At 38.1% G+C, this 14422-nt stretch overlaps 1 protein-coding gene across 4 annotated transcripts in view; it reads left to right on the forward strand.

Annotated features, from left to right (window-relative positions):
• PRRC1 (proline rich coiled-coil 1) overlaps positions 1-13099 on the forward strand; it is a 39073-nt gene extending 25974 nt beyond the window's left edge. For all 4 annotated transcript variants that reach the window (XM_063612987.1, XM_063612988.1, XM_055299185.2 and 1 more), the window contains exon 9: positions 9749-13099. In XM_063612987.1, the coding sequence (XP_063469057.1) occupies positions 9749-9958 (210 nt within the window). In that variant the 3' untranslated portion in view covers positions 9959-13099. The remainder of the gene's footprint in view (positions 1-9748) is intronic.
• Positions 13100-14422: the final 1323 nt, after the last annotated feature.

Here is a 14422-nt window from a genome sequence, read left to right on the forward strand (position 1 = left end):
TGAAAAATGGACCTAATAGTGTACCTATCCACACAGTTTCCAGGAGAATGGAAGTATAAATGATAATCCTTATTCCTCTTTTTTTTTTTTTTTTGGTATGTTTTCTCTAATCCTTTCATGAACAAAATGGAATATAAATATATACTTGCATTGGAATCTCTGTGCTCTTAAGTGGTATTCTATTGACTTTTTTCTGTCATTAATTTCATAAAATTTTTGTTACAGTTGTACTTTGTACAGTGTTAAATATCATTTCAAAACTGCCTTTCAAACTTACTTGGGACATGAAGGCATTTGAGAATCTAAGAAAACTGTTGGGCTGTCTCCCAAGAAAAATGCTGTATGTGTACTTTCATAGAACTTTGGCATATGTATTCACATAATCCCTAAAAGTAGCCTCTGGCCTACATTACAGTTGAGAAAGGGGGCTAAGAATTGATGCTTGGAATTTGAAATTTTACTGAAACTTTTATTTATACCATAATTTCTTTTCAGAAGTTGAAGAAAACCTTTTTATAGATACTAAAACATTACACTCATTTCAATATGAAGGTGATTAAAGGACTGTAAGTGAATACTATGCATACTGTTATGCCAATAAATTAGAAAAATTAGGTGAAAGGGTGGATTTTCTAGGAAAATAGAAGTTTTGCCATAGTTAAGAGTATTAGGTTGAACCAAATGACATTGTTGCCTTTGATGGTCAGAAATAGTTATATATTGTCAGTTTCATGAGATTCAGCTTAATTGAAGCATTAAAATGGAAGAACTTTATGTAACTAAAAAAAAAAAAAATCAGAGTACCAATGGTGTTATAAGTGAGTTCTACAAAATGTTCAGAGATGATTCTCTTGCTGTATGAGGTATCAAAAATAGAGGTTGAGAGTTTTCCAGTTCATTCTGTGAGACTAGCCTCTTTTAACTTTAAATGAAATCATAGTCCAAAGAATTAAATGTCAAAACCATTGGGAAAATTAATAAAATTCAGAAATGTATTAGAAGAACATTGTATCCTGACCATGAAAGATTTGTCCCAAGAACAGCAGAATGGTTCAACGATAGTAAATTTATGTAATTCAGAGAGGGTGGAGCCAAGATGGCCGAATAGGAACGGCTCCAGTCTACAGCTCCCAGCCTGAGTGACACAGAAGACGGATGATTTCTGCATTTCCGTTTGAGGTACCAGGTTCATCTCACTAGGGAGTGCCAAACAGTGGGTGCAGGACAGTTGGTGCAGCGCACTGTGCGTGAGCCGAAGGAGGGCGAGGCATTGCCTCACTCGGGAACCGCAAAGGGTCAGGGAGTTTCCTTTCCTAGTCAAAGAAAGGGATAACAGACGGCACCTGGAAAATTGGGTCAGTCCCACCCTAATACTGCGCTTTTCCAACGGGCCTGGAAAACGGCACACCAGGAGATGGTGTCCTGCACCTGGCTCAGAGAGTCCTATGCCCACGGAGTCTCGCTGATTACTAGCACAGCAGTCTGAGATCAAACTGCAAGGCGGCAGCGAGGCTGGGGGAGGGGCCCCCACCATTGCCAAGGCTTGCTTAGGTAAACAGAACAGCCAGGAAGCTCGAACTGGGTGGAGCCCACCACAGTTCAAGGAGGCCTGCCTGCCTCTGTAGGTTCCACCTCTGGGGACAGGGCACAGACAAACAAAAATTCAGCAGGAACCTCTGCAGACTTAAATGTCCCTGTCTGATTGACAGCTTTGAAGAGAGTAGTGGTCTCCCAGCACACAGCTGGAGATCTGAGAATGGACAGACTGCCTCCTAAAGTGGGTCCCTGACCCCCGAGCAGCCTAACTGGAAGGCACCCCCCAGTAGGGACAGACTGACACCTCACTCGGCCAGGTACTCCTCTGAGACAAAACTTCCTGAGGAACCATCAGACAGCTGAATTTGTGGTCTCACGAAAATCCGCAGTTCTGCAGCCACCACTGCTGACACCCAGCCAAAGAGGGTCTGGAGTAGACCTCTAGCAAACTCCAACAGACCTGCAGCTGAGGGTCCTGTCTGGTAGAAGGAAAACTAACAAACAGAAAGGACATCCACACCAAAAACCCATCTGTACATCACCATCATCAAAGACCAAAAGCACATAAAACCACAAAGATGGGGAAAAAACAGAGCAGAAAAACTGGAAACTCTAAAAAGCAGAGCACCTCTCCTCCTCCAAAGGAACGCAGTTCCTCACCAGCAACGGAACAAAGCTGGATGGAGAATGACTTTGACAAGTTGAGAGAAGAAGGCTTCAGATGATCAAACTACTCCGAGCTACAGGAGGAAGTTCAAAACAATAGCAAAGAAGTTTAAAACTTTGAAAAAAAATTAGACAAATGGATAACTCGAATAACCAATGGAGAGAAGGGCTTAAAGGAGCTGATGGAGCTGAAAGCCAAGTATCGAAAACTACTCGAAGGTTGCAGAAGCCTCAGTAGCTGATGCGATCAACTGGAAGAAAGGGTATCAGTGATGGAAGATGAAATGAATGAAATGAAGCGAGAAGGGAAGTTTAGAGAAAAAAGAATAAAAAGAAATAAACAAAGCCTCCAAGAAATTTGGGACTATGTGAAAAGACCAAACCTACGTCTGATTCATATACCTGAAAATGACGGGGAGAATGGAACCAAGTTGGAAAACACTCTGCAAGATATTATCCAGGAGGGCCGGGCGCGGTGGCTCACGCTTGTAATCCCAGCACTTTGGGAGGCCGAGGCGGGTGGATCACGAGGTCAGGAGATCGAGACCACGGTGAAACTCCGTCTCTACTAAAAATACAAAAAATTAGCCGGGCGTGGTGGCGGGCGCCTGTAGTCCCAGCTAGTCGGAGAGGCTGAGGCAGGAGAATGGCGTGAACCTGGGAGGCGGAGCTTGCAGCGAGCCGAGATCGTGCCACTGCACTCCAGCCTGGGTGACAGAGCTAGACTCCGTCTCAAAAAAAAAAAAAAAAAAAAAGATATTATCCAGGAGAACTTCCCCAATCTAGCAAGGCAAGCCAACATTCAGATTCAGGAAATACAGAGAACGCCACAAAGATACTCCTCCAGAAGAGCAACTCAAAGACACATAATTGTCAGATTCACCAAAGTTGAAATGAAGGAAAAAATGTTAAGGGCAGCCAGAGAGAAAGGTCGGGTTACCCACAAAGGGAAGCCCATCAGACTAACAGCTGATCTCTCGGCAGAAACTCTACAAGCCAGAAGAGAGTAGGGGCCGATATTCAACATTCTTAAAGAAAAGAATTTTCAACCCAGAATTTCATATCCAGCCAAACTAAGCTTCATAAGTGAAGGAGAAATGAAATACTTTACAGACAAGCAAATGCTGAGTGATTTTGTCACCACCAGGCCTGCCCTAAAAGAGCTCCTGAAGGAAGCACTAAACATGGAAAGGAACAGCCGGTACCAGCCACTGCAAAAACATGCCACATTGTAAAGACCATCGAGGCTAGGAAGAAATTGCATCAACTAACGAGCAAAATAACCAAGTAACGTCATAATGACAGGATCAGATTCACACATAACAATATTAACTTTAAATGTAAATGGGCTAAATGCTCCAATTAAAAGACACAGACTGGCAAACTGGATAAGGAGTCAAGACCAATCAGTGTGCTGTATTCGGGAAACCCATCTAACGTGCAGAGACACACATAGACTCAAAATAAAGGGATGGAGGAAGAGCTATCAGGCAAATGGAAAACAAAGGCAGGGGTTGCAATCCTAGTCTCTGATAAAATAGACTTTAAACCAACAAAGATCAAAAGAGACAAAGAAGGCCATTACATAATGGTAAAGGGATCAATTCAACAAGAAGAGCTAACTATCCTAAATATATATGCACCCAAGACAAGAGCACCCAGACTCATAAAGCAAGTCCTGAGTGACCTACAAAGGGACTTAAACTCCCACACAATAATAATGGGAGATTTTAACACCCCACTGTCAACATCAGACAGATCAATGAAACAGAAAGTTAACTAGGATATCCAGGAATTGAACTCAGCTCTGCACAAAGTGGACCTAATAGACATCTACAGAACTCTCCACCCCAAATCAACGGAATAAACATTTTTTTCAGCACCACACCACACCTATTCCAAAATTGACCACATAGTAAAGCTCTCCTCAGCAAATATAAAAGAACAGAAATTATAACAAACTGTCTCTCAGACCACAGTGCAATCAAACTAGAACTCAGGATTAAGAAACTCACTCAAAACCACTCAACTACCTGGAAACTGAACAACCTGCTCCTGAATGACTATTGGGTACATAATGAAATGAAGGCAGAAATAAAGATGTTCTTTGAAACCAACGAGAACAAAGACACAACATACCAGAATCTCTGGGACACGTTCAAAGCAGTGTGTAGAGGGAAATTTATAGCACTAAATGCCCACAAGAGAAAGCAGGAAAGATCCAAAATTGACACCCTAACATCGCAATTAAAAGAACTAGAAAAGCAAGAGCAAACACATTCAAAAGCTAGCAGAATGCTAGAAATAACTAAAATCAGAGCAGAACTGAAGGAAATAGAGACACAAAAAACCCTTCAAAAAATTAAAGAATCCAGGAGCTGTTTTTTTGAAAAGATCAACAAAATTGATAAGACTGCTAGCAAGACTAATAAAGAAGAAAAGAGAGAAGAATCAAATAGATGCAATAAAAAATGATAAAGGGGATATCACCACCAATCCCACAGAAATACAGTCTACCATCAGAGAATACTACAAACACCTCTATGCAAGTAAACTAGAAAATCTAGAAGAATTGGATAAATTCCTCGACAAATACACCCTCCCAAGACTAAACCAGGAAGAAGTTGAATCTCTGAATAGACCAATAACAGGCTCTGAAATTGTGGCAATAATCAATAGCTTACCAACCAAAAAGAGTCCAGGACCAGATGGATTCACAGGACTAGATGGATTCACAGCTGAATTCTACCAGAGGTACAAGGAGGAAATGGTACCATTCCTTCTGAAACTATTCCAATCAATAGAAAAAGAGGGAATCCTCCCTAACACATTTTATGAGGCCAGCATCATCCTGATACCAAAGCCTGGCAGAGACATAACCAAAAAAGAGAATTTCAGACCAATATCCTTGATGAACATTGATGCAAAAATCCTCAATAAAATACTGGCAAACCGAATCCAGCAGCACATCAAAAAGCTTATCCACCATGATCAAGTGGGCTTCATCCCTGGGATGCAAGGCTGGTTCATCATACGCAAATCAATAAATGTAACCCAGCATGTAAACAGAACCAAAGACAAAAACCACATGATTATCTCAATAGATGCAGAAAAGGCCTTTGACAAAATTCAACAACCCTTCATGCTAAAAACTCTCAATAAATTAGGTACTGATGAGACGTATCTCAAAATAATAAGCTATCTATGACAAACCCACAGCCAATATCACACTGAATGGGCAAAAACTGGAAGCATTCCCTTTGAAAACTGGCACAAGACAGGGATGCCCTCCCTCACCACTCCTATTCAACATAGTGCTGGAAGTTCTGGCCTGAGCAATCAGGCAGGAGAAGGAAATAAAGGGTATTCAATTAGGAAAAGAGGAAGTCAAATTGTCCCTGTTTGCAGATGACATGATTGTATATCTAGAAAACCCTATTGTCTCAGCCCAAAATCTCCTTAAGCTGATAAGGAACTTCAGCAAAGTCTCAGGATACAAAATCAATGTATAAAAACCACAAGCATTCTTGTACACCAATCACAGACAAACAGCCAAATCATGAGTGAACTCCCATTCACAATTGCTTCAAAGAGAATAAAATACCTAGGAATCCAACTTACAAGGGATGTGAAGGACCTCTTCAAGGAGAACTACAAACCACTGCTCAATGAAATCAAAGAGGATACAAACAAATGGAAGAACATTCCATGCTCATGGGTTGGAAGAATCAATATCATGAAAATGGCCATACTGCCCAAGGTAATTTATAGATTCAATGCCATCCCCATCAAGCTACCAAAGACTTTCTTCACAGAATTGGAAAAAACTACTTTAAAGTTCATATGGAACCAAAAAAGAGCCCGCATCGCCAAGTCAATCCTCAGCCAAAAGAACAAAGCTGGAGGCATCACGCTACCTGACTTCAAACTATACTACAAGGCTACAGTAACCGAAGCAGCATGGTACTGGTACCACAACAGAGACATAGATCAATGGAACAGACCAGAGCCCTCAGAAATAATGCTGCATATCTACAACTATCTGATCTTTGACAAACCTGACAAAAACAAGAAATGGGGAAAAGATTCCCTATTTAATAAATGGTGCTGGGAAAACTGGCTAGCCATATGTAGAAAGCTGAAACTGGATCCCTTCGTTAAACCTTATAGAAAAATTAATTCAAGATGGATTAAAGACTTAAATATTAGACCTAAAACCATTAAAATCCTACAAGAAAACCTAGGCAATACCATTCAGGACATAGGCATGGGCAAGGACTTCATGTCTAAAACACCAAAAGCAATGGCAACAAAAGCCAAAATTGACAAATGGGATCTAATTAAACTAATGAGCTTCTGCACAGCAAAAGAAACTACCATCAGAGTGAACAGGCAACCTACAGAATGGGAGAAAATTTTTGCAACCTACTCATCTGACAAAGGGCTAATATCCAGAATCTACAATGAACTCCAACAAATTTACAAGAAAAAAACAAACAACCCCATCAAAAAGTGGGCAAAGGACATGAACAGACACTTCTCAAAAGAAAACATTTATGCAGCCAAAAAACACATGAAAAAATGCTCATCATCACTGGCCATCAGAGAAATGCAAATCAAAACCACAGTGAGATACCATCTGACACCAGTTAGAATGGCCATCATTAAAAAGTCAGGAAACAACAGGAAGTCAGTGTGGCGATTCCTCAGGGATCTAGAACTAGAAATACCATTTGACCCAGCCATCCCATTACTGGGTATATACCCAAAGAACTATAAACCATGCTGCTATAAAGACACATGCACACGTATGTTTATTGTGGCACTATTCACAATAACAAAGACTTGGAACCAACCCAAATGTCCAACAACAATAGACTGGATTAAGAAAATGTGGCACATATACACCATGGAATACTATGCAGCCGTAAAAAATGATGAGTTCGTGTCCTTTGTAGGGACATGGATGAAACTGGAAAACATCATTCTCAGTAAACTATCACAAGGACAAAAAACCAAACACCGCATGTTCTCACTCATAGGTGGGAATTGAACAGTGAGAACTCATGGACACAGGAAGGGGAACATCACACTCCGGGGACTGTTGTGGGGTGGGGGGAGTTGGGAGGGACAGCCTTAGAAGATATACCTAATGCTAAATGACGAGTTAATGGGTGCAGCAAAACAACATGGCACGTGGATACATATGTAACAAACCTGCACATTGTGCATATGTACCCTAAAACCTAAAGTATAATAATAATAATAAAAAAAATTTATGTAATTCAGTACATGAACATCTGCATTGCAAGGAGAAAAAAGATTTTGATAAGAGTTGAAGGTATTTGCTAGAAATAATCATACTAATAGCTCTTAGCTAACTAGTATTAGACGGGTATGTGTGTACTACAAAATCAAAGCAAACTTCAGATCTAATAAATAAAACACTGGAAACGTTATAATTATGAGGATGCTCCTGTCACTGCCACTGTTAACATTGCTGTAGATCTGGGGTCAGCGAACAGTGGCTCACAGCCAAATCTGGCCTGTCATCTGTTTTTGTAATTAAGTTTATTGGAACACACCCATGCCCGTTTGCTTACTTATTGTTTATAGCTGCTTTTGTACTATAGCAGCAGAACTGAGTAATTGCAACAGAGGATGTCTGGCCCACAAAGCCTAAAATATTTACCATCTGGCTCTTTTCAGAAAAAGTTTGCTGACCCCTGTGTTAGATGTCGGACCATTGCAAAGGACAATTTTTATGTTGTTTTTAGGAGTATATACTAGAAAGAAGTAGACGTGAAAGAATGGAGTGGAGTCGTGTGTACCAGTACCAAAAGATAGCTATTACATATTGCTGAGTAAAAGTCAAAAACGGCACATCTAGTATGATCTCATTTACTAGCAGGCGTGTGTGTATGTATGTGCTTTAAAATTTTAATAAAAATAGAGAAAAAGGCCTGGAAAAATACACAGCAAACTGTTAATAGTGGTTAATTCTGAATAATGGTATTTAAAGGGTGTTATTTGCTTTTTACTTTGCTTTTTATTCTGTTTGTTTTATTTTGTGTCATTTGGTTTTAAAATTTAGAAGATACAAAACTGTGCATTGAAATGTCGTCTTTTTATCTTCAGCTATTCAGCTCTCCTCCCTGTTTCTTTTTATTCATTCTGAAATGTTTTACCCTTTTTTATTGTTGGAATTTTTTAATTTAAGGGAATGGAAATCAGCCCTCGAGGTAACTGAATTACCAGTAGATATTAGTAAAAATCTGGAAATAAATTTCATACAATTTGTACTTGTTAAACTTAAATATAAATGATTCCCCACCCCCATAAAAAACCCCAGCTGTTCTGGATTTTTTGCCAATAATATAGAATACCTTGTTTCTAAAAAGTGTGGTCCTTGGCCTAACATCATAAGCAGCACCTAGGAATTTGTTAAAATGCAGATTCTCGGGTCCTAACACAGGACTAGTGAATCAGGAGCTGCATTTTAACAAGATATTCAGGGGATTCATAGGCATGCCATAATTTGAGAAGCACAGTGTTACTGGTGTCTCCGAGGACCTTAGTAGTATATCTGCTGTTTCTCTTCTTTGAAATAAGTGAAATACTGATACTGTAGTATACACATTGGAAGAGAGTACTTAGAGCAGGGGTTCCCAAGTGCCGGACTGTTTGCATCAGATTTATTTGCAAGCTATTTTACGTATGTAATACTGTACTGTTTCTCCTGGAACCAGCTGTAGAGTTTCCAATTCAGTTATCTTGGTGTCTCAGTTACCTGAGTGGGGTGTGAAAAACTGGATATTGTTTAAAAAAAAAAAAAAAAAAAACGAGCTCCTCAGGTGATTGTAATACATGGCACATTTGGTAGTTGTAGATAACTGTATAGATCCATTCTAGATGTGGCTATACTCCTCTGGACTATACCTAACAACCTAAAACAGAAAAAACACATCATTCTTGGATATCAAACAATGGGTTTATTCTTCTCTCATTCCTTTGTAGATGAATAAATGATTTGAATAGGAGCAAATATGAGTTGGGTCAATTAGGAATGTTGCATCTGTGGTTGATGTTGTCCTGGACTTGATATTATTTGATACATATTATCATGTGAATCACATTTCCAGAGATAATTTCCATAATTGAGCAACTCTTTTCTGAATAGATTTAAGCCTTAATTTTCAGTTTTCCTCTTTCTGGTTGAAATTTTACTACTATAAAAGATAACTTTGGCACTGATTTTAGTACCAATCTTAGTATTAACCTGAAGTGACAATTCAGAACTAGAACTCAAATCTTCCGACTGTTAGCCCCGTTAATGAGGATATTTTTTAAAAAGTAGATGTACATAATGTTATATTGATTGTGTTCTAGCCTTGTAACTTGATATAGTTGGCAGCCTAGCTGTATTTCTCAGAGTTTGTCATAATCTATATTTAAAATAACGAGACACTTTGAAATGTCACTTATAGCTAGTTCCAATGATATTTTTAAATGTATTGTAACTAATATCAATTTCATCTTTCTATAGGCTCAAAGTTTAACTCCCCAGGACTACAATCTGAGGTGGTCAGGCCTTTTGGTGACAGTGGGTGAAGTCCTGGAAAAGAGTTTACTGAACGTCAACCGGACTGATTGGCACATGGCATTTACTGGGATGTCTCGTCGGCAGATGATCTACAGTGCAGCCAGAGCAATAGCAGGCATGTATAAACAGCGCCTGCCACCCAGGACACTGTGAGAGGAGACTTACCTAGGAGACTGAGACTTTCCCCCACTTTTAGCTTGATGTTAAAGAAGTGGTTGTACCTTCCTAAATCGAATAGTCTAAATGAATCCAGTAGTTTTTATCATTTTCCTGTAGGCTGCAATTTTTCTTTTTCTAGAAAGGCATCGTGTCATTCCAGTAGACAAAAAGAAACAAATCCTTTTTATAGTCATACCATTTCACCTATCATAGTACTCAAAAAGGAAAATATACAAATATATTTATAGCACAATTTAATATACCAGATGTATAAGGTGGAAATTCATGTGCAGAGACATTTAACTTAATGCCATGTACTTGATTATTTTGTTCTTTAAAGAAGACATTATTAAAGAACATGTTGGTTGAATGTTTATAAAAGCATGATTTGCTTTGGCTTCATCTCTTTTCTGTCAGTCTTTGACTCCTTTTATATGTGCACACGATCTCAGGGCTGGTGCTGAGCAGCCTGCTTAACAGTCACTTTAAGACACCTACTTGTCGGGAGATGTTCCACATTTCTGTGCATGTTTTCAGTAATATGGGCCAAAATAATGGAATTGATCATTTTCTTTTTTGGCCATCATGTACACATATAATCTGGAAAACATACCTTTGTCAATTTTAAACATAACTTTTGGCATTTCCCAGATTTATACTATGAACATTGGGATAATACATTTTATTTTTTCATTGCTGTATGACAGCTAAGGGGCAAATGATTCAAGTATATTTTAAATCAGAAGTATTCAAGTTATTTTTGTATAATACTGTTCAGTACTCCCAAGAATAAGCTCTGACAACAGCCATTGTTTCTGCTTCCACTCATATTCTCTACACATTTTAATAGAGAAATTTTTGAGAGGGGGTTACTTTATTGCTTGTGGGATAGTATGTCTCTTCAATTAAGGTTACTTATTTGGTTTGCCTTAAGCATTACTTTTTTAACTTTGTGCCATTTGGTCTTTACTTTTTATGGATGTTTTCAAAGAAACTATTTTATATTCAATCTAGCTTATTTAGTCTATTGTATTTCTATTTAGTGGAAGCCTTTTCCCCTCAAATAATATATTTTATCATTTTTGGACTTATATAAATCATAATTAAATTTTTTTCTTAATACTGTTGAACTTTGTATATACAAGTTCAAATAATTTTTTCGAAGATAATTTCTTCTATAAATGTAATTTAATTTTTTTACTCTTCTATACAGTTCTTTAGATGTAAAAGAATTAGCACAATCTCTGGCAGTTTTATAAAAGCTGTTGAAGCTCTTGTCCTGCACTGTCTTTAGGTATCACAGGTATCAGGTTTGCTTTGTGTTAATGCCACTTCAAGTCATTATTTGGTTTCTGCTATTTTTTTTACCTGAGGATAAGAAGAATGAATATTAAATATGTTACTTTCCAAGCACTGTATAATGACTGTTCAATGAATATCAGAATTCCGTGTCATTAAAAGTCATGAGAGACAGCAGAGAGAGGTTACAGGTTGCCTTGGTGTACTTCTGTCCAGGAATAACAGGGACAGAATACTTTCTTTCCTTCCTTCAAGTACAAGAAGGCTTTCTCTACCATTTGCTTCTACACTTTATTTTAAAAGCTATCCTTTTCTAGTAGTATTTTATCATGGCAATGGCATGATGACAAAAACAGTCTTTCATTACAGACTGAAGGGAAGCATGTCCTTACTTAAAATAGTTCTGCTACTTTCCCTCCTATTATAAGGAAATTTTACAGATTCTAAAAATATCTTAATTTTTCTTTGATTTTTATTTTGCCAAGTCACAAATGTCTTTTTGGTGTTTTGAGAATTGTTCTCATAGAATCACAAATACTGACAGTTCATTAGATGATTATTTTCCTGGAATCCCCAAAGTGGCAGAGTTATTCCATGGCTTAGTTGAAGCTAGAAATTTTCCTGCCCCTGGTGACCTGGTAAGCCTTCTGCTCGGAACAGTGTGAGTGGGTGAGGAAGATGAGAGACGGTCAGATGGAAGAGAGAAATACATGAACTGGTCTGGCCTCTCTGGTTCTGTTTTTGGCCCAGAGTTTTTGAAAAGCAGCAGAGCATGACTGACTTCACATGCTCAGCTTTCTCAGCCTTTTGATTATTTTGTTGTCCTTAGATTTCCCTGTTGTAAAAGGGGCAAGAAAAGTAACTCATCGTCTCTAACACACCATGGCAGCTTAGCCAGGTAGTCTTAGCGGTGGTGTTTAGGCATAAGATCTGCTGATCATCAGTCTCAGGCCACAGTTTCCTTCACTGATCATCCAGCTTGAGTGTTCTGTTCTCTTCCTGCCCATTTCCTTGAAACTCCTGCTCTAGCCTTGGCAGAGGGAGAGTGCTATTTGCTTTTGTTCTGCCTCTGTCTTAGGAAAAGCCATCTTTAATACGGTTCTTCACCACTGTTGGGGTTGTTTTGTGACTTTTTTTTTTTTTTCTTCCGAAGAACTCCTGGTTATTTTGTATTTTAATCCAAATTACTGAATTTTATAAGCTTGTACACATAATATTTAATTAGTGTGAAAGGAAACAAAGAATGCAGGAAAAATAATTTAATATCAACCTCAGTTGACAAGGTGCTCAGATTATTCAATTCGGGATCCTCCTTTTGTTAGGTTTTTGAGACAACCCTAGACCTAAACTGTGTCACAGACTTCTGAATGTTTAGGCAGTGCTAGTAATTTCCTCTTACGATTGTGTTGTTATTACTTTCCCATTCTTTGTTCCTCTTTCTTCTGAAGATTAATGAAGTTGAAAATTGAGGTGGATAAATACAGACAAAAAGACAGTGTGATAGTATAAGTAAGAGTGCAGATGAAAGTGTGTTATATACATCCTTCAAAATTATGCAAGTTAGTAATTACTCAGGGTTAACTCAATTACTGTTGAATCTACTCTTCCTTGGCTAGAAAAAATGATAAACAGGACTTTGTAGTTTGGGAAGTCAAATTGATAATATTCTATGTTCTAAAAGTTGGGCTATACATAAATTATTAAGAAATATGGATTTTTATTCCCAGGATATGGTGTTCATTTTATGATATTACGCAGGATGATGTATTGGGTAAAATCAGTTTTGTAAGTATGTAAATATGTCATAAATAAACAATGCTTTGACTTATTTCCAAAGTTGTATAGTGATTTTTTTTTTTTTTTTAATGCTAGTTTATAGTGAAAGGACGCATATTTCTTTTTACCTAAATTTGTTACTGGCTGCCAAGAATTCTTGTACAACAGCACCTTAACCACCATCTTTCTAGTGGAACTGTAACATTCACATATACCAGAGTTGCTAACTTCAGGGTGCAAGAACTCAAAATATTTAGAGGAGAGGATACATTGGAGATAAAGGTAATAGGCAAGAATTTAAGGCCTATGGTCATGAGGACACTTCTTGAGTATTGGGTTTTCAAGTAGTTTTATTTCTTAGAGTAGTTTCGGTTCACAGCGGAATTAATTAAAAGGAGGGAAAGTACAGAGATGTCCCATATATCCCCATCCCCTACATATGCATAGCTTCTTCCCTCTTTATCAACACTCCTCACCAGAGTGGTCCATAATCAATGAATAATAATCAATGAACCTGCACTGACCTACCATCTCCCATAGCCCATAGTTTACCTTAGTTACTCTTAGTGTTGTACATTCTTATGGGTTTAGGCAAATGTATAATGACATGTATCCATCATTATAATATCGTAGGAGATTTTCACTGTCCTAAAAACTCTCCTTGTTTTTCTATCCCCCCATCCCCTGGCAACCACTAATCTTAACTGTCTCTATAGTGTTGCCTTTTCCAGAATGTTATGTAGTCTGAATAATACAGTATGTAGCCTTTTCATATTGGCTTCTTTCATTTAATAATACATATTTAAGATTCTTCCATGTCTTTTCATGGCTTGGTAATTTATTTCATTTTAGTGCTGAATAATATTCTATCGTCTGGATGTTCCACAGATTACTTATCTGTTTGCCTACTGAAGGACATCTTGGTTGTGTCAAGTTTTGACAGTTTTGAGTAAAGCTGCTATAAACGTCTGTGTGCAGGTGTTTGTATGGACTATTTTTAGCTTATTTGGTTAGTAAATACCAAGGAGTGCCATTGCTGGATGTATGATAAGAGAATGCTTAGTTTTTTAAGAAGCCACCAAACTGTTTTGTGTAGTGGCTGTATTCTTTTCTTTTTTCCCTGCTTTATTTTGTACTATATTTGGTATTTTGAGTTTATGATCTCAGGACAAGAGATGTGTTGTCTTGATTTGGCCAGATTTGGGGCAGGGGAGGAGATACCAGAAAACAACAGAATATTGATTGGGGGAAGGGGCTGCTGGGTGGAGTTTCTTGGTTGGCTGTCAGAAGACAATAATATTGTTTTAAAGAGACCAGAAAAATACCAGTTCAGGACCTGGGAAAGGCCCTGTTTCTTTGTATTTAATTTCAGAATTAACTGGA

The sequence above is a fragment of the Symphalangus syndactylus genome, chromosome 11 (genome assembly GCF_028878055.3).
Source record: "Symphalangus syndactylus isolate Jambi chromosome 11, NHGRI_mSymSyn1-v2.1_pri, whole genome shotgun sequence".
NCBI classification, from domain to species: domain Eukaryota; kingdom Metazoa; phylum Chordata; class Mammalia; order Primates; family Hylobatidae; genus Symphalangus; species Symphalangus syndactylus.